Here is a 24,681-nt window from a genome sequence, read left to right as displayed (position 1 = left end):
GTGGACAATGAGGTGGGGGTATCTGAGGGATGCGAGACTCGGCAAATAATTTATTTCCAAGGATACACTAAATTCAGCCTTGGGGCCTGGTCCGCCTACAGCCAGCTGTAGAATAAGTTCAATCCTTCCGGGTCTTTCTAATAGGGTAACCCTTCTGCCAGTTCGAAAGCTCCTAAGCGCAATTCTATTTCCTATGGGCTCTTCTTTGGAAAGGAGGATTAGTTGTGAAACTGTCGCCTTTTCACTCCTGCTAGTCAAGTTCAAGTTTTGTGGGCAAACAACAGCCAAAATAAATACTCTGGAGCCAATACTGAAGCCTCTGCCTCACTTAGGGGTAAAATTACGTAGGTTCGTCTAACAAGTCTGATAGGGGGTAGGGGACGGAAGGGAGGAGCGTGGAAGGGCCCGCCCCTTTGGAATGGGATTGGTTCCCTCTCTCCCTTCAACCGTTCATTTTGCATCTCGGTTGGATAGGCTGAGAGAAATATGTCATTGAGGTGTTTTCAAAATGAGCCCTGTAGGTGTGGGCTGTTCCCTAGGTTTGTGGTTTTAGATTTTCAAACGGGCGGACTTATCATTGGCTATGGATCAAGTTCCTGAAACTGGTCTTCTATAGCTTGAAAAATGTCATTGTATCAGGAAGCGCCAAAGAGCTTAAGTGTAATTCACACACAGTAGAGGATACGACGAAAGTTCCTCAGGGGTTTGATTTCAGTTTCCTAAATGAAGAAGAAGCCAGGAAGATCCTTCAGGTGCTGGAAAGAAAAGAGGAGCTACAGAGGGCAGAGAAGGACAGGATCAGGTACAGAGCTAATTCCTTTTTCCCCTGGGTCTGGGCCACAGTGGGGGGCGTCCGCGGCGTCCCCCGAGCCCGACGTGAGCGGAGGAAGGGGCCGAGCTTTTGCGGGGCACCTGTCCGAGGTTCGGGGACGTTCCACATCCGCCAGGAGCGCGTGGCCCGGCAGGGGGAAATCTGCAGTGAGTCTCTCTTGAGAACTTTGGGAGGCGCTGCTGGTGCAGACACGGCCTTCCGGGCAGGCTCGTCTGCGAGCTCAGGGCCCGCAGCGTAGGGCGCGCTCCTGTCCTCGCCGCGCGGGAGCGTGACTTGGCGCGTTTCTTCTCAGAGCGGGTCCCGCGCGGCGGCCCCGGCCCCAGACCGGGACACGTGGGCGGCAGTCGCCGCAGGGGGTCCGGGCTGGGTGGCGGGTCTCTCGGGTGTCTCCTAGGCCGCCACGTGGCGTGGGCCAGGTGGGCCCATGAAATGGGGTGGGGAGCGCAGTCCTGCCCCGCGCGCATCCACGTGCTTACAGAGGCCTCCGGGTCGTCCACTCTCGCACAACAAACTCTTCCTCTGCCCCAGAGGAACCTCCCTCTCCACCCCACGCGGGCAGTCAGCGAGGCCCGGGAGAGCTGGCACCTCACCGGGGGCTGTTTCCCACCCCAAGGGCTGGAGTTCGAGGAACTTGCCTAATTGTGTGGAATGGACCCAGCTGGGACTGGGCCGCGTTGGGCGGCTAGAATGGTTCGATCCCCTTGCCTGTGGCGCTTGGGGAAGAAGTTGCTGTGGAATTTCCCCCTTGACCTTACTATACAGTGTTGTAGGTGAGGGATTAGTTACCAGGGAATGAAATCCAGAGACCATTGCCTGAGATGTAAAGTAACCAGTTTTTCTGCTGGAGAAGTGTGGGATAAGTCCTGGAATGAATTGAAGACTTTCTCACCAATCCTGGAATAAACCCACCCAAGGCCTTCTCCAGTGGACTGTGGAAGAAAATTTAGGGCATCACTCTCAGACCAGAAAGTGTGGCACTGATGGAATTTAGAAAGTCATTTTGTTTGTGAACAACTTCTTGGTGATCTAAGTTCTATGTTTCCACTTCCTTCCAGGCATCCCACTTACCCCCCCCCCCCAATCCCCAATCCCTCAGGGAAAAAACCTCCAAAGATACTCTTCACATAGGGAAACCCTAGCTCGTTTTGTAGAAGCGATTAAAATACACTGGGCCCAAAGCCCTGTCTTCTCTCCCCACCCCCCACCCCCCAGATATGACTCTTGTGGGGAGAAGTGAATATTTGAAGTTTGAGGATATGTATTTCACACCATCATACTCTGCCTTTAGAAGAATAGGCTCCATCATTTCTTAAAACTATGCAGAAATGTGCCCTCGTGAGCACAGTATGTCCACACCCACATACACCCAGGAGCATGTGCCCACACGTATGCACATGCAGTGTACACAGGCACACCCAATGTTGGGAAGGAGAACTTTAGAGTTGCATGCTTGCCTTGTGTTTTCTCTATAGCAGCTCATGGTGCCCGTGGCAGCTGACTTTAGGGGGAACTACACTTAGGGGGCAAAGGCCATTGGGCTAGGCCTTAGAAGGAAGGCTAAAACACATTTTCTGATTTCATGGCACTCATATCCTAACTGGAGCATCAGCAAAAAAAGCCATAATGCTAAGACAAAAATCAATACTGTTATATGACAGGAATATTGTCATTATCAGAGAGGAAATTTAAAATAATTAAGACTATTTACTCAGGCACAGCTTTTTTTTCCTGCTTTGTTTTTTAAAAAATCTGTTTAATAAAGGTCTGAAGCAGAAAAAAAAAATCAATACTGTTAACTATTAAACAAACTTTGAAAAATAATTACCCCAGCAATTTTTTAAATGTCACCACTAAAATATAAAAATAATTTAAGGAAAGCAGACACTTGAGCCAAATGCTCAAGGCAATTATTTCTAGTACTTCATTTTCCCCTGGTTGATTCCTGTGTCTCACTATCAAATACCTGTCCCTGGATAGCAGTCTCCATGGGATTGCTCTGCTCACCAGCTCACATGCATTGGTTTTAGAAGCAGATACTGACATGCAGAAAAGGCCTGAGATGACATGCCAACTTAGCTCTTCTGTTCATTTTTGATCATCCTATTTTCCTAATCAAGTCAAGACACGTGACTTATAAATCAAGAGTATTATTTGAGAAAAAATACAACAGTGCTGTCTAAGAGACTCTCAGAGGCCTTTTTACTATACTGAGAAAGAGTCTTCAGATCTCTTAATTAGGACAAAAAGGGAAGGGACTAAATGCAGAAGCTTGGAAGGTTTGCTGGTTAGGGCCTATCTATGACAGGCTTGAGCTGTCTACAAGACAACTAAGAAGAAGTATCCTACAGTTAGAAATATAAAACTACAGTATCATGCAAGGCCAGAGGTGTCCAGAGGTGGATGTTAACGGCAGAGAACTAGTTGAGTTCACCATGCAGGAGACCATAGCCCCACCTGTAGAAATGAGCTTCCCCTGATCTTCCTTCATCAGTACCAGAACTCTCTGGCTCCAGCTTACTGGGAAAGTATTCACATTAAATACTATAATGTTTCCAATATATGAAGACTTTATTCAGATTTTTAAGAAAAACACCAAGATTCAAACTGATGAATAAGCAAAGATAGAAAGAAATCATTCACACTAGAAGATATCCAAACAGTAAACAAAACATATGGGAAAATGTTCACCCTAACAGTAATAAAAAAAAAAGATATCATACTGCACCTTTAAAAATAACTGAAAAGACTTGGTGAGGGTTGAAGTGAAATGGATAGATTCTGCATGTCGTTAGTGGCATTGTAAGTTGAATATCATCCTTTTGGTGAACAATACTGCAACACCTGTGAAGATATGACTTGCCCTTCACCCAGTCATCCAGTTCTTGAATGTTACTCATTAGTAGGAGATTGGGGTGGAGAAAATGACCACACCAACATTTATTAAGTGCTGCCTTTTTAAGTAATAATAGTAATTACTGTGATAATAATAATTGCTAACATTTATTGGTCCCTTACTGTATACTAGGCACTGTATTAAACATGTTATATGTATTTAATTAATCCTCTCAATAACCTCGTTAGGTACACACTTTAATTTCCATTCCACAGAGAAGGAAACAGCTTAAAAATGTTGAGTATCTTGTTCAAGTTAAGCAGCAGAGCTAGAATTCAAATCCAGATCCATCTCAAAATTATTTTATCCATCAGCATTGCCTCACAACCATCCCTTGGGGTGAGTATTATCATTATTATTATTTTTTAATTAATTAATTAATTAATTTATTTATTTATGGCTGTGTTGGGTCTTCGTTTCTGTGTGAGGGCTTTCTCTAGTTGCAGCGAGCGGGGGCCACTCTTCATCGCGGCCTCTCTTGTTGAGGAGCACATGCTCCAGACGCGCAGGCTCAGTAGTTGTGGCTCACGGGCCTAGTTGCTCCGCGGCATGTGGGATCTTCCCAGACCAGGGCTCGAACCCGTGTCCCCTGCATTGGCAGGCAGATTCTCAACCACTGTGCCACCAGGGAAACCCATGGGGTGAGTATTATTAATGACTTTGTACAGAAGAGAAACTGAAATTTATCAAGGTTAAGGAACTTGCCCAAGGTCACACAGCTCGTAAGTGGCAGAACTAGAATTTGAACCCAAATCTATCTGGCTCTAAAAACCTGTATTCTTTCCACTATACCATATTTTTCCCTGAGGAAACAATTTAGTAGAGGAAAAACAAGACATACACTCTCAGATATTGCAGTGTTACCTATAATAGCAAAATAGTGAAAAATTTCAAATCTAAGTAAAAGTGCAGTCATTACAAAGGACAATTATGAAGACATCATTATGTCCCATCCAATATGATATTTTAGTTCTATATTTCTGACTACCTTGGTTTTGTAGACACCTCAAGCTTGTCATGGATGCAACTGTGGAAAAATGTGTACGAGGCACTGTTCTGTGAAAAAGCAGAACACAAAATAGTGCTTATGTTATTATTTCAGTTTCTTCTGGGCATCTGGGCATGTGCATAGCAACTAGAAGAAAGTAGAAAAAATCTGTGCTTCTCCTTTCCGTGAATCTCTAGGGCCTGCTGCAGCTCCTGGCCCATGGTGAACAGTCAGTAAATGTTTGCTGAAAGGCATGGGCTTGCCCTGACAGCTGAGGGCTGGGCTCTCCTGCCCTCAAACCCAACACTGCGAAGATGGGAAATCAGACCCGGGGGTAAGGACGCTTGGTAGTCGGGGCAGGAATGCTGGGCACACGCTTCCTCCTAAGGCTCTGGGAAGGCAGATGAGGGGAAAGGTATAGGATTTCATGGCTTAGAGGAGAGAGAGACCTGGGTCACAAGGTTTCTGTCTGTATAGGCCCCCTGTAAATACTTGATGAAGGAATTAAAGGTCTTCACTGGCTGGAGTCAGAGGCTTCTGCTGTCCCAACTTCTCTTCCCACTTCTCAGTCTCTTTGTTTCACCTTCTTCTCATCCCCCAATACCCTCTGCCCAGTTACATGGGATTTCTCCCTCCTTTGAACCCTCCTTTCTCCCTCCTTTGAACCTTTCTCTGTTACATTTATCCTCTTCTGTCCTGTCAGTCTGGGATCTGAGCTACAGAAATTCTCTGAGAGCCAGTTAAAGAAAGGGAAATACTTAAATTCCAATCTGTTTGGATTGTGGAAAGGATTTTGCCTGGAAGTATTCACTCGGGTGTGACTTTTTAGGCCTTGTACAGTCTGTGGTTCTAGCTGCAGTGAAGAAAAATGGCTGAGAGTTTGAATCACGATTGGCAGGTGAAAAATTTCCCCTTACTACTTCTTTTTTTTTTTTTTTTTAATAATGGGTGAGTGCATTTATTTAATTACTTTTTTTTGTTTGTTTAATTATTTATTTATTTATTTATTTATTTATTTATTTATTTATTTATGGCTGTGTTGGGTCTTCGTTTCTCTGCGAGGGCTTTCTCCAGTTGCGGTGAGCGGGGGCCACTCTTCATTGCGATGAGCGGGCCTCTCACTGTCGCGGCCTCTCTTCTTGTGGAGCACAGGCTCCAGACGCGCCGGCTCAGTAGTTGTGGCTCACGGGCCCAGTTGCTCCGTGGCATGTGGGATCCTCCCAGACCAGGGCTCGAACCCGTGTCCCCTGCATTGGCAGGCAGACTCTCAACCACTGTGCCACCAGGGAAGCCCCCCCCCTTACTACTTCTAGCACACCTTGGAGGAAATATATATGTGTGTATGTATACATATATATACACAAATACTATAGATGATAGATAGATAGATAGATAGATAGCTAGATAGATAGATAGATAGATGGAATAAAATCTGAAAAGCATCTTACTTTTTACAAGTCTTCGAAAAACACAGCTACCTACCTATCACCCCCACCACCCCCATCTCATAAGTGTGACTGAAATAGAAAGTACCAAGAGATTATATCAACTAGTCAAGCTCACAGAAGAGATATCAATAAATCAAAAATTTTTATTTTTCCTATTGCAGAAAACTTATAAAGTATAAGATGTTACAGCACCAGGTGTAATTAAGTTGAAAAATGGCATGTCTAGATTTAGACTATCTTTGCTCAGTGGCAAGATTGCAGCCCAGGAGGGTTTTCTAGAACTTAGCTGTTTCGATTGATTTACACTAGCGTACTTGAGCTGTGGCTCAGTCCTGAGGGGGACTGTGTATATCAAAGTAGTGAAGTGATCGGTAGGTGGTGGAAACTGCAACATCCTGCAGAGATTAAAAGCCAGATACACAAGTCTCCTGTCTCTCCTAGGCTTTCTGCCTGCCCTCTCCTCTTCCAGCTGGTGAAATTTGCCTCTGGCTAGGATAGACTTGCAAGAAACTTTGGATGCTTATTTATTGGGCATCTACTCTGTGCCAGACACTGTGTTGGCCCTGAGGATACAGCAAAGAAATTCTGCCCCAAATGGCTTTAGTCTATGAAAGTTTTTGGTTGGTGGTAAGTCCTCTAAGATGAAGACTTCATATAAATGTAGCTTGCCCTCATGGAGCCCTGCGTGGCTGGGGAAGGGGCTGTGAGAACTGCCTGGAGGTCACAAGAGTGCCCTATAGGCTGGAGTGTTCTGATAATATAACAAGGAATGGGATCAATATCATGGATCTCTGAGGTGTCTGCACTTTTCAGTAACATCCAATTTAGTTAATTCCTTTAAACTGAGGGGAGAGCTTTCTCTCAGACAAATTCTCCCGGCTAGTTACTCCTTGGATTGGTCTCCATGGGCAATACATGCGGAACTACTATAATATTATAGTTCCATATCCCAAGGTCGGGGATTAGTGTCCTCATTAGGTTTTGTGACATTATTATAACTCTTTTAGCTCTTAAAGTTAGTTTTTATCCTCATCCTAATCTGATAAAGCAGGTATTTTTTTCAAAAGATAACAACAAGAGTAATAATAGCTCTTATTTATTGAGCACTTGCTCTGTGCTAAACTCTTCATGTGGGTTATCTCCTTTAATTATTTCTGCAACAATCTGATGAATTAAGGGATATTTTTAATCCCCATTCTACAGAGAAGGTTTAGGGAGGGTAAGTAACTTGAGTGAGATTATATTGCTAAGAAGCACTGGATTTATGAACTCCATCAGCACTTAATCATTGTGCAGTGTTGCCTCCTACAATGAAGTTGAAGTGATTACCCTCACATTGCCCATCTAGCTTGTAATAGGACCAGCACTGAGATGTTTTCACTTTAGAGCTCTTGCTATTCACTGACCATGAAAATAGAAAACATACAATTCTAGGTAATGTGCCCTTACTAAAAATTGGGAGTATTATTATTAAGGTAAAGGACATAATGGATATTGGGGGACCACTAATAGTATTCGCCATATATAGGAAAAATTGCAGGTAACTGTTGTCAAGGAAAATAATCAATAAACAATCTATAATAGGAATAGAAAAGAGTTTTATTTGAGCCAAACTGAGGACTATAGCCCAGAAGACAGCCTCTCAGATTACTCTGAAGAACTTCTCTGGAGAAGCATGGTTTTCAGCACAGTTTTATATCTTGTCAGAACAAAGAACATCAAACAAGTCATGGATACATTCCTTTGAGGTTTAAAAAAAAAAAAAACAGATCAGCACATACACAGTGAGTCAGTATAGCCTTGGCACCTGGGAAGGGAGTCTTATCATCAAAGGAGAACCAGCATTGGTGTCCCAGGAAGGGAGGCATTTAATCGTTACTTTTAACATGGACATTCTTTACTTCTGGTCACTGTGTCCTTTTCTTTAATAATTAAAGCAGATGTACAATGTATGTACACACAGGCTGTTTTAGTTAGCACAAAATTCAAGTTTACTCATGTATAAGCCAGAATGACTTCCCTGTACCTCAATATGTGAAATTTTCTTTTATCACTGTTTGTTTTTTTTAAAAAGCATATATGCATTTTGTGAGGATATACTCTAAACTATTAAGATGGTTATCTCTTGGATGTGATATTTAAAGGAACTCTAACCATTTTACTATTATTTTATTCCTTAAAATTATCACGGATTATTTTTTAGTGATTATTTCTTTTGATAATAAAGAAATGCAAAATAACTCTTTTTCCTTCATAAGTATGACTTTTAAAATATTTGTCTTAAAAATATCTGAATATTTTTCTGCCCTTTTCTTTATAATGTTTTATACATTTTGTAATGTTAATGTATTTATGGGTAAGTTGGTTTCTCTACATCAATCTCAAGTTCTTTGTGGTCAAGGATTATCTTAGAGATGGAGAGCCTCACACACCTAGTAGCTACTCAGTTCCTAATTAAGTGGACTTTAACTTACTTCTGTGAGGGAGTACAAAGTGAGGGAAGGATAGATCTGGGGAAACCATATGAAGGACAAAGAAGGTCAGATTAAGGTTAATCAGAAAATATTTTTCTTCCTGTTAGCACATTTGGGTTTTAAAACTGAGAACCAGTTGGCTAAGAGCCTTGCTGAAGCAATTCAGGTCTGTTTTTCTGCAGTTAGTTACTGCACAGGCCATAATATTGAGAGCCTAGGCTCACTTCACTCTCCTGCTCAGGAATATTTCCTTATTGGCATTGCCAATAGCCCTAATTAAAGGCTGTACTCAAAATATCAACTTGGCATACCACAGGAGCCAGCTTCCTCATTCCTCTGTGTGTTAGACTTTCTAATGATGAAAGAGGAAATTGGGGGCTACAGTGACCACCAAACTCCCCACTTTGCAAAGAAAAGTTGTGGTGTTTTATATTTATATCAAGTTTGCCTTGGTTTCAATTTTAAAACAGTGCATTTAATGGCAGTTGAAGGAGGGAAGGGTCTGATCTGGGGTGGGGAGAGAGTAACCTGGCAACCACTGCTCTGTTCTCCAGATCTGTTGAAAAGATCTGTCCTCCAGGTATCAAGAAGGGCCACGCTCCCTCTGAAGGCACTTGGGAAGAATCTGTTCCAGGCCTCTCCTAACTTCTGGTAGTTCCTGCGCTGGTGGCAGTGTAACTCCAGTCCTCACATGGCATTCTCCCTGTGTGCATGTCTGCCTCTGCTGTCCAAATTTTGCCCTTTCCATAAGGACACCAATCATACTGAATTAGAGCCCACCCTAATGACCTCATTTTATCTTGATTACCTTTGTAAAGACCTTATCTCCAAATAAGGTCATATTCTGAGATACTAGGGGTTAGGACTCCAACTTATCTTTTTTGGAGGACACAGTTTAATACATAACAGTAAGGCTGGTTCAATGTTTTTAAATAAATTACTGTAAACCACTATATCAACAGTCTAAAGAAGAAAAACACATGATCATATCAGTTGATGCAGAAAAAGCCATGATAAAACCTCTTGGCAAGGAAGAAATAGAACCTAATAAAAGGCATCTACAAAAAACTTATAGCTAACATCATACCTGATGGTGAAAGACTGCTTTTCCCTTAAGATTGAGAACAAGACAAGGATGTACAATCAATCCTCCCGTTCCTATTTAACATCATACTTGAGGTCCTAGCAAGGCAAAGGAACAGTATACATATCAGAAAAGAAGAAATAAAACTATCCCTATTTGCAGATGACATGATTGTCTACAAAGAAAATCTCCCCAAAAACTACCCCCAAAAAATCCTAGAACTAATAAGTGAATTTAGCAAGGTGGTAGAATACAAGATTAATACACAAAAATCTACTGTGTTTCCATATAATAACAATGAACAGTTAGAAATCTAATTTTTAAACAATTTTATGAAAAACAAAGGAACTGAATAGACAAAACAATTTTGAAAAAAAGAAGAAAATTGAAAGAATCACACTACTTGATTTTAAGACTTACTATAATGTCACAGTAATCAAGCTATCATAGTAGTTGTGAAGGGAAAAACATATAGTTTAATGGAACAGAATATAGTCCAGAAATAGACCCCCAAAATATAGCCAATTGATTTTTTTACAAAGGTATGAAAGCAATTCAGTGAAGGATAGTCTTTTCAACAAAAGGTGTTGGGATATTTGGGCACAAGGCTAGAAACATTTTCATCACCCCAAAATTAAACATTAAGTAGTTACTCTTTGAAAGACAGATATCATATGATATCACTTATATGTGGAATCTAAAATTTGACACAAATGAACTAGATAGGTAGATAATACGAAACAGAAACAGACTCACAGACAGAGAGAACAGACTTGTGGTTGGTTGCCAAGAGGGAGAGGGGTGGGGGAGGGATGGATTGGGAGTTTGATATTAGCAGATGCAAACTATTATATATAGAATGGATAAACAACAAGGTCCTACTGTATAGCACAGGCAACTATATTCAATATCCTGTGATAAACCATAATGAAAAAAATATGAAAAAGAATATATATATATGTGTGTGTGTATATATATATATATATATATATATATATATATATATATATATATAACTGAATCACTTTGCTGTACAACAGAAATTAGCACAACACTGTAAATCTACTGTACTTCAATAAAATAAATTTTTTAAAAAGTTACTCTTCATTCCTGCCTCCCTCCAATGCTGGCAACCACCAATCAGCTTTCTGTCTATATGTATCTACTTATTCTGGATATTTCATATAAATGGAAGCTTTCATATAATACATAACCTTTTGTGTCTGCTTTACTTAGCATAATGTTGTGAGGTTTATCTACTTTGTAGCATGTGTCTGTACTTTATTCTTTTTTATGACTGAATGATATTGCATTGTATGTACATACCACAATTTGTTTAGCCATTCTTCATAAACATTTGGGTTGTTTCCACCTTTTGGGTATTGTGAATAGTGTTGCTATGAACATTTATCTACAAGGATTTTGAGTACCTGTTCCCAGTTCTTTTGGATATGTACCCAGGAGTGGAATTACTGTGACATTTGGTAATTCTGGGTTTAACTTTCTAGGAATCATCAAAACTGTTTTCATCCACACTCACTTTCATATAATTGTGATTGTACTGTGTATATTTTTGTTCGTTTGTGTAATATCTGACATAAAAATAACCCCTTCAAATTAAAGACTCTTAGTCAACATTATTTTTTGTGGCTGCAAACTGTTCTGCTATATGCATTTTATAATTTAGTTAATCATTCCAATATTTTAGGTTCTTCAGTTTTCTCTTATTCTTTTGTTTCTCATTGCTATTGGTAACGAGTCCAAGCTCATACTGCTTGCTGCACTACAGGCCAATACATTGAGAGACGAGTTGTTGGGGCGAGGAATAGCGACTTTATTCGGAAAGCCAGCAGACCAGGAAGATGGTGGACTAGTGTCCCAAAGAACCATCTCACCCAAGTTAGAATTCAGGCTTCTTTTATACTAAAAGGGGAGGGGGTGTGGCTGGTTGTTGCAAACTTCTTGGTGCCAGAATTCTTTGTTCTTGCAACTGTCCTTTAGGTCTGGTCACGATGTTCTTGAGAATGGGCTATCCTGTATATTTCAGGCTCTAGGCAACATTCTTTTACAAAAGGTTCAGAACCAGCATGACTAAGCACAGGCAACAGAGCACACAGGTTAGAGCTAAAGGAATAGATTCAATATGGAGTCAGGTTTGTTCTTCTCTGTTACACTATGGTAAATAACACCAGGACAAACATTTGTGCTTACATCCTTAATTCAATTTAAAGTGTGTCCCTAAGGTAAATTCCACAATGTAGAATCATTATTTTATAATATAAATACTTTCTAAATTCGTGATACCTGTTACCAAATTGCTCTTCAAAAATGTTCTACCAAACACTGATTTGACTTGAAGCAGAAAGCCTCCTATTTTACCAAACCCTTCCCAGCCCTGGATCGTATTATTATTATTATGTTTAATCTTTGCTAATTTTGTAGGCTAAAAAATTCTTATAATAGATTTATCAATAATTTCTGACACTGTTATAATAAATTTGAACTTTTTTCATATGTTTACTATTTATTTACGTTTCATGATTTATGAATTATCTCTTTATACCTTTGCCCATTTGTATTTCAGAATTTATATTCAGAATGCTTGTTGTCACAAATGACAGATCTAATCATGGCTTTAATGACTTGGGAATAAAGTTTTCTGGCATAACAAGATATCTAGAAGTAGGCGACTGCTAGCTGGTTTAGTGGTTTAGGATGTCAGGTTGGTGTCTTTGCAATGAAAAATGGCTGCAACTGCGCCAAACATTACATCCATGTTCAAGGCAGGGAGAGAGGGGATAGGGTGGAGCCAACTGCATCTGTCCCCTTTATTATGAAAGTAAAAGCTTTGCCAAATGCTATCCCAGCACACTTCCCCTTATGTCTCATTGACCAGAACCAGGTCATAAAGCCACCCTTTGCTGCAAGGGAATTGAGAAATCAAGTAATAGGATTTAAATGTTAGGCTTAAATCATTCGTGATCCATCCCCTGGGACTGCACACTTTGCTGCCCATAGCAAAACCAAAAAGGAGGGGAACTAGGGGGAATGGATTCTAGAAGGTAAACAACACTATCTGACACAGAGTCTCAGTGTGTTTTGGGTTTTTTTATTGCTTTATATATTTCTCTATACATTAAGGAAATTGACTTTTGTCCTACTTATTACAAATGTATTTCCCAGATTTCAGTTTGCACTTAACTGCTATTTATCTGAGAAAAGGCTTTTTTTTTCCTATTTATATAATGTAATGTACTAAGTTTAAATTTGTTTCTTTCTGTTTTTTAGATTAGAAAGTTCTTCCATTTAGAAATTAGATCGACATTTACCTCTAGTTTTTAAAATCTTTTTGAAAATTTAACTTTTTAATTGATCAGATATGTATTTTACCTATAAGGTAGGATAATTATATAAATTGATTTTTTTCCCAAATAACTAGCAAATTGTCCTGGTACCACTTATTTCCATCTGCTTCTAGGGCCCATTGTTATTCCTTTTAGAGAAAGGACTATGGAACAACAAAACAATATCAGCAGCAGCAAAGAATTGATGAGGCAAATGCTGCAACATCAGCTTTCATGAAACCTAAGAAGGAAATTACAGGGAAAAGGCTTTAGTACTGAGAAGTGTGATTGTTATATGTATATCAGTGCACATAGTTAATGGATCGTGTGTGTTTCAGTTTCCTTCCTCTTTCCATTTTCTATGACAGGTAGCAAACCTAATTGAGGGTAGACCTCAATTATCTCATCCTGAGATATCCATCAAGTGACCTGGTTGTCATTTAGATCTGGTTCTTTTCCTATTCAAACAAATACCTTATTAGGGGGGTATAAGTTTTTAACTTATAACAAAATTAATTTGCTTTAAAAGGGTAAGTGATTAACAGGATTCCTAGACAAACAAGCAAACAAAATTAAAACCACATATGTTGTGAGTTTAATGTTTACCATTCACAGGGGAACAGGTAAAACTCTTCAGGAGATCACTGCTTATCACTCAGGGTCGCACCAGGAAAACAGAAACTACTGGGTATTTAAAACAGAGTGTAGTCCGATGAATTGGTTAGTTACATGGTGATAAAAAGAGGGAGAGAAACCAATCAGGGGACAACGAGGCTGACCAGAGATTGGCAGCTGCCGGGAGCCTGGAGGCAGTGGTGTGCTGATAACTGGTTCTCCTGGAGAAAAAGCCTTGATTTGTAGCATTGGTTAATTTCAAGCTAGAAGCAGTTTAACAAACAGCTTGTAAAATTCCTGAATATTTACAATCTGCTCTTGTATGTAAACCAGTACAAGCCAGCTCTAGCACACCACTGGTTAGAGAGGAAAAGGGAGCAGGTGGTGTTAGCCAAGCCCTACAGGCTAGGGTCCCCCATGAGAAACTGGGACCATGGCAGGCCTGTCTGGGGATTTGGAGATGTGGGAGAGACAATCACTGCAAGAAGTTCTGCATGAGGCAGAGGGAAGAGGAGAAATACCCTGACTTTTCCCTTCCAGCCCTCCAGTCTCCCGCCAGCGTCTGGCTGAAGCCAGCTGGAAGCATCTAACTGGTAGTGAGAGCCTGGGAAATGCAGCTTACAGGGGTCTTCTCCCAGCAGCACAGAGCAGAGCAGGGAAGGGACAGTTTCTTGTCCTCTTTTCCCTTCCATCCCTGTTGTCCTCTTCTGTCGTCCTTTAGATTCTACTTTTTCTCACTGCCCAGTCTTATATTGCTAAGGCTTTGCTTCCCTGCCAGAAAATTGTCTTGAGTTTTCTTTCCAGTTGTCCTGTGCTTATTGCCCTTGCTCACTCTGCTCTTTTACAGTTTCTGTCTCTTGCTTCAGCACCTTTTGGGAGTGGCCCTCTTCTGCCCTTGCTTCTCTGTGCTGCCGCTTCTCCCCACCTTTCTGGATATTCTTCCTATGCCGTGGTCAGCCTCCAACATGCTCAGGTTAGTCAGGGTCTTGGGTGGAGAGGAAGAGTCTCACTCAGGGCACTTTAGATAGAGAGGGCTTTGCAGAAGAGTTACCTGTGGACTGAATCTGGAATTTGAAGGACTTGGGAAACCAAGACTCTAGGGACCAGCTACTCTGCTTGCCTGTCACAGCCCACACTGTCCTTCTCCTAGGATGCCTTTGATTCCCTCACTTCATGCTGCTGCATTTTTCAACTGGCTGACTCTTTATACATTCTCTGGTCCGATTCTGGTGCTCATGGCCATTAGGCCAGGTCACCTGATGCTTCTCGAGCCAGCCTGTGAATGGGCTGCCCTAGGATAAGGCATCCAATCTGTAGCACCTCCTAGGGAAAACTTATAGCTGGATGTTCTAAGCGGGGGCCGTAGACCATCCAGCTCAGCTCAAGATGATATAATATTGACTTGGCAGGCAGTAAGATTCACCTGTCCAGGAGGGGATTGCACTTGGGTTCTCTGTACTCACACTGCCTCTCCTTTCTGTATGCCTGCCTGCACACTAAGATACATTTGATGTGTCTGCTTGGCTTCCGTGATGACAAGTCTTAGACTGCAGGCTCTGCGAAGACAGAGATTCTCAACCCTGGTTGAAATGACAACCACCTGGGGAACTCTCAAAATGCCCGATTCCATGCCCCACCCTGACATTCTAGCCAAATTGGTCTGTGATCAGGTTGGGCATATGGGTGTTTTTTTAAAGCTCCCAAATGACCTAATATGCAGTAAGGGATCCCATCTTGGTTGCCTGGACATTGGGTTGTGACTTCGCCTGTCACATCTTTCCTATAGGCCACTCCTTTACGTGAGTTGAGGGACTGTTGATTTCTCAGGAAACCCTGTGGTTTGGGAAGGGAAAGCCTGGAGTGCTAGTGAAGGACAGTCCGAGAGGGATATGCCTGACACAAATGTAAAAAGCCTTGTTTCTAGTACTTTCCCACTTGAGAATTTCTTGGCAGGATCAAAAGGACCTTCTGCCCCTGGAGCTGTTTAGTCTGACAACTGTAAGAATTGCTTTTCACTTTTTGTTGTTTTTATTTTGTTCTACTGCCCACTTAGTGTGGTTACACATAAACACAAATGCTGTAATATCCAGGAGCTGATTACATCCTGGCTGTGAGCTCGCTTCCTTGAACCGAATTCTAGTCATAGGTTCTTCACATTGGCTGTTGAGTGTTTACGTTCAACGTGAGGAAACAGGACATAGCTAAAGAAGGACAACATGGAAGCCCAAAGAGTTTCTGAAAGGGTAAAGCAGCCTGGTTTCACTACAAGTTGGTCAAAAGAAAGAGAAAGGAATTAGATCTCTTTCTTTGATGATTCTGTGATTATTCAGGAATATGTGATTGGTGACTTTTTAAATATATGCAGTACTTTAAAGCTTACCATGTTCACTGGATCCTCTCAAATATCCTTTAAAGTAGGAACAGCAGATATTATTTTCTTATTTTCCCAGATGAGATATTATTATCCTTATTTTTCTCTTTTCTCAAAATGCCTCAAGACCACAGTAACGCCCAAGGGTGGATGTGAGACTAGAACACAGGACTCTGGACCCCTGTGGCACTTGTGCAGCATGTCCTGTCGCTCTACGGGTGAACTGATCCAGACACTAAGCGATGGAGGTGTGTGGAAATGTGTGGATTCAAAGGGAAGTTAATACCTGAGCTTTAAGGGAGTTAAACAACAGTCGAGAGAATGTGTGGATTGTGATCGTAGGTTGCTATGATGGGTGGGGGTCAGCTTGGGACCCCTGTGATCTCCGTCAGCCTCACCCCTACAGCCACACCAGATAGACTCACAGTCTAGGTGAGACCCAAGTGCTGTCCATGTGACACAGCTTCGCGACAAGACCCCCTTTTTCTGAGGCCGGCCACTTGCTGTTCTGCAGCCCCTCAGTGAGCTCAGGTGCTGCTGTGATACAGGCAGGAGTGACCATGGGGCCGAGGAGTGCTGCACACGGAATCCTCAAAGGCTCCCGGGTGGCCTGAGGAAAGTCCTAGGGGTCTTAAATAAATCCCCTAAAAAAGCCAGCATTTTGATTTAAATTGCGTCAGAGCCCAGATGGCAACAAAGGTTTTTCTTTTCATTTTTAAGTGTTTAAACTGCAGAACTTTTTGCGGCCTATTTTTAAAATATCTGTCGTGTATTTTATGTGTGGTCCTCTTCCTTTCTTGCAGATGCCATAAGGTAGATAAGCATGACTTTTGGATCGTGCACACTTGAGGGCAGGTCTGAGTTGCTGAATCCCTGCGTTTGCACTTGAGCTTACACTTTGCAGTCCCCTTCAGGATCACCGAAGGCCAAAGGAGAACTCTGTCTGCTGAAAGTTGTCCCCGAAGTAGCTGGTGTTGGGTACTTCACTCCTCAGAGTAGAAAAATCACTGGGGCTTGCTGTGGGGACCGCTAACCATGGCCTTCCCTGTGGGGGAGTATGTCAGGAGGGTCTGGCCATCCCTCCACTCGGCCTGCTTGCTAGTGCCTCTTCTTCCTCAAGGACATCAGTTTCTTCCCTATTCTCAGCAACTCCCAACCTCACACCCCACCAAACATTCTTAGCTGTAGGTTAGGCTGTGGCACCGGCTCCACCAAAGACAACAGGAAAGGCCAGTACATTAGGTCATGTCTGTCCACAGCTGTTTAATTGCTTTGCTGCTGCCATCCAGGCAAAACTCTTTATGAGTAACATATTCCCTCCAGGGTAGCTGTCTCCACCTTCAAAGCCACATGCACCACCCCTCACCTAGCTCTGCCTCGCACCTCGTACACCCAGTTCCCCTGAGCTCTGGCTCCACCTGCTTCCCCAGCTTGTTTCACTTCCTCCATGTGTCAGCATGTGACCTCTTGTTCCGGGCCTCCCAGATCCTTAAGCAGAGTTCAAGGGGAACAAAATGATACGTAAATGTGAATTTTTTTATTATAAACAATCTTCATGTGTCTAAAAGCCAACTAAGTGTTGTAAGTGTCACAGTTTCCAAACAGTGCTGCAAAACAATTACAATTTCATCATCAAAGTGATTAAAATGTTCTTCTCTTCTTAGCTCATCTGAGCTTCATCTCTGAGGTACTATAGGCACTCCTAGGTGGCAACCCCTAAAGATGGAAGATTCTACACCTCCAGGGACCTGGGTCTCTTGGGGAGGTAAGCCAGGTCCTCACTACTCCTTTGGCTTCTTTCCTGGGAGGTAGGTCATCATCAGGAGTTTTTTTTATTTTAGGTCAATCAACCGTCAAAGTTACGTGTTGGGGGTAGCATTACAATTTCACCTCTTTCTCTTGGACCTGCCAGATATGACAAGCTTCTCCATTTGCAGCATTACGGCAACTGTCTTGGGAACCTGTCACTGCCTCAGGACCCTCCTCCCATCACCTCACAGCATCAGGGGTCAGAGTCGGGTACCTCTGTGTTCCTCTTGAGAGTGAAAGCCCCATAGGGTAGATTTTTTTTTCAGTATATTGACTCAACAACACTTCTGTTAGGTAACAAACACTCATTTATTCACAGATGAGATCCTACCATGATCTTAGTACCAGAGATACTAAAATGCTCTCCACAATCTCTCAGTGTAGTGAAGGAGATGGATTTGAAAACAGTATATTCACTATAATGGGGCAGGTGATAAGGTAGTTGCACACAGGGACACAGAGATCATTTAACCCCATGTGTGGTCTCAGGGAAGACTTGCAGGAGGAGATAAGTCACAAAGATGTGAAAAACCCTGTTGGAGTTGCAGCACCATTAGCAGTGGCTAGCACTGGAATACAGAGTGAGAGCCAATGACCTGCAAGAGAGGGCTGGGTACAAACTGGGGGTGAGGAGGTGCCATTGAAATGCTGAGCAACAGAGTGACAGTGTCACATTTGCCTCTTAGGTGGATGGCTCTGTATGAAGGGTGAAGCCCAGATTAGAAGACAGATATGTTTAGGGGCCTTGACTAGGGATGAAGAGAAGGGGAAAGATTCAAGAAATATTTGCACAGTTAAATTAGCAGGACTTTGTGGCTGATTGGCTGGAGGAGGAGGGGGAAGGAGTGTTCATATGAACTCAGGTTTCTGGCTTTGATGAGTTTTTGGTATTTGACCTACTGTTTACACTGAAACTGGTAGATTCAAGTGGCCTCTACACTTTGTGAGTCCCAGGTGAGGTAATATGTATGAATGTTAAAGGACAACAATTCCTCCATCCATCAACTTGTAAACATTTAAAAATTACGTTATCTCTTGATGAATGTTATCTCTTAGCAGTTAAGTTTGTTTTAGGCCTGACACTGGGATTGGGGGTGAAGGGAGGAGTAAGCAGATTTCAAAGCAGAATTCTGACTAGGGAGATTGAAACTTGTTCCCCAGCTCCAGACGGGCCTGGTAACGGACATCTGGGGAGAAGCTGAAAGCAGCCACCTGACAGGAGAGGAGGGGACTGATTGGACCACAGGACCCGCCTGCCAGAGGAAACTGCAGCGGGTTTCATTTCCTCCCTTTCAGCTCTGGACTTCCGTCAGGAGCTTTATCTCTCTCCTATTATAAGCAAAAATAATTAAGATCGGGCTTCCCTGGTGTCGCAGTGGTTGAGAATCCGCCTGCCAATGCAGGGGACACGGGTTCAAGCCCTGGTCTGGGAAGATCCCACATGCCGCGGAGCAACTAGGCCCGTGAGGCACAACTACTGAGCCTGCGCGTCTGGAGCCTGTGCTCCGCAACAAGAGAGGCCGCGACAGTGAGAGGCCCGCGCACCACGATGAAGAGTGGCCCCCGCTCGCCGCAACTAGAGAAAGCCCTCGCACAGAAACGAAGACCCAACACAGCCAAAAATAAATAATAAATAAATAACTAAAAAATAATAATAATAATTAAGACCAACTGATCATTAAAACACCTTTTGCCCCCTTCCAAAAAAAAAGCAAGACATTTCATTTCAAGTGGCTGTTTCCCTCTGAAGTGGCAGTGAGCTGCTCTTCAGCAGCACCCTTCTCTTCATTCTGGGCTCAGCAGAAATGTATTTCACCTTCAGCAAGTGGGGGATCCCCTCTTCTGTGTGCCCTGCCCACCAGCCTAGGGCACTGGGGATCTTGTCCAGAAGCTTGTCCAGAGTCACTGAAGAGAGAGGCAAAGCCATCATTCTACCTTGTGCTACTCAGCACCCATCAGGTAAGATGCTGTGCACCAGGATGAAGCCCCTGGCAAACCACTGGCCCTGGTATTTCAGAATTTGCCTGAATATGTTGAACGCATACCTCTAGGTTCAAAGCAGCGAGGCTGAGAATGGTATCTTCAGTAGGAACGATGATAAAGGAAAAAGGTACACATTTCCAAGTTTAGCATGATGGTAGAGTACTTAAATCCCAACATGTTTGGGGATCAAGATTAGTGATATTTTCATCTTTATTAAAATAAGAAATCATTGACAAATATTTTGAAGACCTACTATTTTTTTTCTATGGGCTATGCAAACTTCTATGGTATATGCAGACTTCTGTGGTAAATGCAAAGCGCAGAGCCCAAGAAATTTATAATCTATTTGGGTGGACAATTGAAAATTTAAATAATATTATAAGGTTACACATGACTAAGTACCTAATGGGTAGTACAGACAGTAGGATTTTGGAATGAGAGTAAGACGGATGGTAGCTGAAATTATTAGGAAAGACTTCATAAAGAAACTGGCCTTGAAGGGTGGTTGGATGTGGGTAAGTGGAAGGTGGCTAAGGGGAGAATGACTTCCAAGTATGGCTTCTTAACACTTCCATTGAATCAAGTCTACATGACACACTTATTGAACTTTAATTTCTAGTTAGAATATGTAAATCTTCAATTCAGGAAGGCTATTCATGTCAATATTGGGAACTAAAGTCCTAAGGAAAAGAGCTCGTGTTTATTTATTGTGGGAAAACTGCTGGCTTGCTGGAGCATTCCGTCAACCGAATTGTTTCCCTCATCCTCCCCAGAGATCTATTCACCCTCGGTAACTTCTGCTAAATGTTCACTAATTTTTAGCAATCTTTCACGTAGAGAATGAGATTTAGGCCAGCTGTTTATATTTTTTTCTGCAAATGATAAATAGCAGAGCAGCACAAAATCATTTTGATAAAATAGAAATTCACTGTGCCTTAAAGGGTTATGTGGCACTTCTCTCCATATCTCAGGCTTTCGGTTGAATCTGCTGAGGCAGGGAACAGTCACCAGCTGTGTGAGTGATAGGCATGAGAACACAAGAAGAAATCTTTGGCTTCCCCTCCAAGCCCTGTTCTTTACATAAGAGCATAGGAGCCTCCAGAAGACTTGCATGATCTTAGTGTTGGAATTTCTGTGTATATGTACCAAAGAATTGAGAGAATTTCAGAGTTTCTGGGATTCTTATTTATAACCTAATGACCAGGACAGTATTGAAAATATTAATGGATAATGGTTGACCTCCACGAGTAAAGTTGGACAATTTCCCTTGATGCAAGGCCAGCAAATATAAACTTCCGATGACCATTTAAAATAAAACAAGAACAAAATGAAGTTCTTCACTCTCCTACTTCGCTTCCTTTGCTCAGATTACTCTCTGCCAATGATGGCCTGCATGCATCCCCCCTCTGCACGTGCATACACACACGCATACACATGTGCACACACACACACACACACACACACACACACCCTGTACCTACTTTCCAAACCATTCCACCATTCACTGGGGAGGAACAATGGTGGATTCAGACGCTGAGCTAACAAGGCTTATCTCCCTGCCTTTAAGACCCATCTTCAGGAATGTTTTCCCAGCCCGTAGCCAGAATTAATCTTAAACCAAGAGTCTCGGTTTTCTTTTCTTTTTTTTTGTTTTTTCAACAGGAAAGCCTGTTTTTGTTTTTACTGGAGGCTCAGGTGGCACATGACAGTTCATAAAATGGCTTCAGAGGTAGGGGGTAGTGGGGAAACAAAAAATAAACTGGGGTGGGAAAGAAAAACAACCAGGAGGAGGTAAGAGCTGGCTGTTTCCTTCTCAGCCTGATTTAGGGGAGGGAGTTGGTGCCTCTGAACAATAAGGATGGATCCCTTCCTTTAACCCTTGGTAAGGGAGAGAAAAAAAAAGCAAAAGGCTGTTGCTTTGGCCCTCCTGAGTCTCAAGGAAAAAGGGGAAAAGCCGGTGTTTTGATGTCATGAATTGTGGGAAAGGGGGGCAGGGAGGTGCTGGGTAGGATACAGGTCAGTTGGGAAAACTGGCAGATACCAGATGGTGGCTCTGGGTGTCCTTTGAGTTGGAATCACTCCAGTATGGTGGTTGGGGGGGGTCCCCACTGTTGATGGGGGCTGAGGTCTCCGGGGCTGTGGGCTGCCTGGGTCCAGGGGGCTGCTGCCGTCTCTGCTGGACGTAGGGGCAGTTTTGTGGGCGCTGGGGCTCAGGCCGGGAACAGTCAGTGGGGCCTTGGCTGGGCTTGGTAAGAGTCTCGGTTTTCTATTATGTGATTGATATAGTAAGAAATATATATAGTTTTGGTCTTCATCCCAGGTTCCTGGCACAGAACCTCTAAAGCCCTTAATACATCCTGAGTGGGAGGGGTAAGAGGAGTATATTTTGTTATTCATTATAAGCCCCTTTCAACCACCTGAGTTTACATTAATGCGGTGACTCTTGGAGGATGGGGGCTGGTTGCCAGAGGAACCAATCATGTGATTAGAGGGCTGGAAATTTTAGCCACCCCCTAACTTCACCCCAGCCTTAATCACCAATGGCTGGTTATTTAATTAGTCATGCCTACATAATGAAGCCTCCATAAAAACAATAAACAACAAAGTTCAGAGAGCTTCTGGGTTGGTGAACAAGAATGCCTCTACGTGCCAAGAGGGTGGCATATCCTAAACTCCACGGGGACAGCAGCTCCTGTGCTCAGGACCCTTCTGGATCTTGTCATAGGTATCTCTTCATCTGGCTATTTATTTGTATCCTTTAAAATATCCTTTGTAATAAATTGGTAATAGTAAGTAAACTATTTACCTGGGTTCTGTGAGCTGTTCTAATAAGTTATCAACCCTGAAGAGGGGGTCATGGAAACCCCCAATTTACAGCCGGTCAGTCGAAGTCCTAGAAGTCTGGACTTGAGGTTGGTGTCTGAAGTGGAGTTAGTTTTGTGGGACTGAGCCCTTAACCTGTGGGGTCTGCACTAACTCAGAAGTGTTGTGAATAGAGAATCTGTTTTTCTTTTAGAGGTCTATCATGTCCTGTGTTATATCACAGCTATTTTGTACGTATCTTTTCCTACTGTTAGGTCTTAAATTTCCTAGTGCTTTCAAGTCATTCTTACAAATTTAAATTCTCATTATAGTTTAATTGAATCTTTTTTTTTTTTTCACTCAAAGAACATTTTTCAAACCTTTAGCTAAGTGTTAGCCCTGAGTTAATCATGGGACCAAAAACTGTTTAAGGAAGGGCATTGCAAACCAAAGAGAAACTTGGAAAAAGGTCCAGAGAGCATGCAAAGAGTTTGGAATGGTTGGTACATAGGGTTTAAATGAGAGGGTAATGGGAAACAAGTCCAGACAGGTAAGCCTGGGGTCTGGTCGTGAAGTTTTACAGATGAGGAAAATGAGACACATAGATGTTATTTGATCAGCCACAGTAACAAAGGGATTAGAACCCATCTGATTGTCCCCACCATCCAGACCCAGCAACTTTACATAAGCTCAGACAATGATGTTATGCAACTATGCCAGTCTGAGGCAACTGGGTGGGAAAAGATGAAGATAATGCAGAGAGCATCTGTGACAATAGTGTCTGTGTGGTCGGGCCACATGATGCCTCTCTTTGTACTTCCACAGAGGCAAGAGCAATAGGAGGCAAACCACCAAGAAAACTAGGTGCTCTGAAGACAACATCTAGCACTGCTCTGTGGCAAGTCGTAGTGGCCAACCTGAGCCCCCACTTAGTAACACACAGACTGGTCTGTGAGCTACACTTTGAAGCAAATACCAAGAATTGCCAGCTCTGCCATTCTTTTGGCCTTTGCCTTAAGATTCAAAGAACTAATATTTTCAGTGACACCTGGGTTACAATAATAAGCAAAGGTGTTGAGCAGGTAAGTCATTAAAAAAATGACACAGAGCCTATAAACATATGAAATAATGTTCAACCTCTCCAGTAATAAAAGAAAATTTTTAATGAAAAAATTATTTTTTATTAGATATCAGATTATCAAGATTAATAATAACAATAATAACTACTGTTGGCAAGGATATGGGAAAATTGGCACACATATAGAATCTGCTGGTTGGAGAAAAATTTGATATAAGCTTTCCACAGAGCAATTTGTCAATGTATTTCATCAATCATTAAAACATGATCATTCTTTCTGGCAATTCTACTTCAAAGAAATTTATCCTAAGAAGCTAATCAGAGAGGTGCACAATGCTAGGCTGGAACTATGTTCATTTCAACATTATGGCTGTGAAAAATTAGAAATGACTCGCATCTAATGTTAGGGGAGTAGGTACATATCCTATGGCACAAAGACACAATGGTAAAAGGATATTGATGTAGTGCAGCATTCTTAATATAATGCTAAGTGGGAAATGTTGGCTGCAAAACAGTATTTATAGTTTAAAAACATTCTGAAAAATGTATACATGTATAACTGGCATGTTGAGAAATCAGGACTCATGGGATATAATCAGAAAGCACCTTTAGTTTTGCCTTTAAATGCCACTGGATAAAAACAAGGGCTGTCCCATGACTTTTCTGCTCACTCTCAGGAAGTAAACATCCTTTGGTCACTTGAAGACACAAAACCACTGTCTCAATTCAATACAATAATTAGATTTTCCAGTCCCTGATTAATTCCAGTGTCATTCAGAGCAGCAGCCATTTCCGCTCACACAGCCACAGCTTGCGGCAGTGAGAAGCCTGTAACAGTGAGGAGGGGTCTGATCCTACCTTCTCCCCGTCAGCCTCTACTCTCCATCCCCTCGAAGGTGGTTCTTGACCATTCCAGAGTTGAAGCGGAGGATGGAGAGGAGGAGAGGTACATGTTTGGGT

The 24,681-nt window shown here is 42.3% G+C and overlaps 1 protein-coding gene across 5 annotated transcripts in view; it reads left to right on the top strand.

The window, feature by feature from the left end:
• The first annotated feature begins 35 nt into the window (after nucleotides 1-35).
• EXPH5 (exophilin 5) overlaps nucleotides 36-24,681 on the top strand; it is a 74,180-nt gene continuing 49,534 nt past the window's right edge. The window contains exon 1 of one of the 5 annotated variants that reach the window (XM_082476832.1): nucleotides 36-802. Coding sequence is in view for 3 of the 5 variants with exons in the window: in XM_082476836.1 (XP_082332962.1) it covers nucleotides 22,478-22,566 (89 nt within the window). In the remaining 2 variants the exon portion in view is untranslated. Of the gene's footprint in view, nucleotides 803-14,629; nucleotides 14,652-19,613; nucleotides 22,567-24,488; nucleotides 24,668-24,681 lie in introns of those variants that run through there. The other 4 variants (XM_082476838.1, XM_082476837.1, XM_082476836.1 and 1 more) reach the window with 4 other exon arrangements.

This window comes from Balaenoptera physalus (assembly GCF_965194825.1).
Source record: "Balaenoptera physalus genome assembly, chromosome: 10".
NCBI lineage: Eukaryota > Metazoa > Chordata > Mammalia > Artiodactyla > Balaenopteridae > Balaenoptera > Balaenoptera physalus.
Note: the sequence above shows the minus strand (reverse complement) of the source record. Positions and strands in the feature narration are given on the sequence as shown.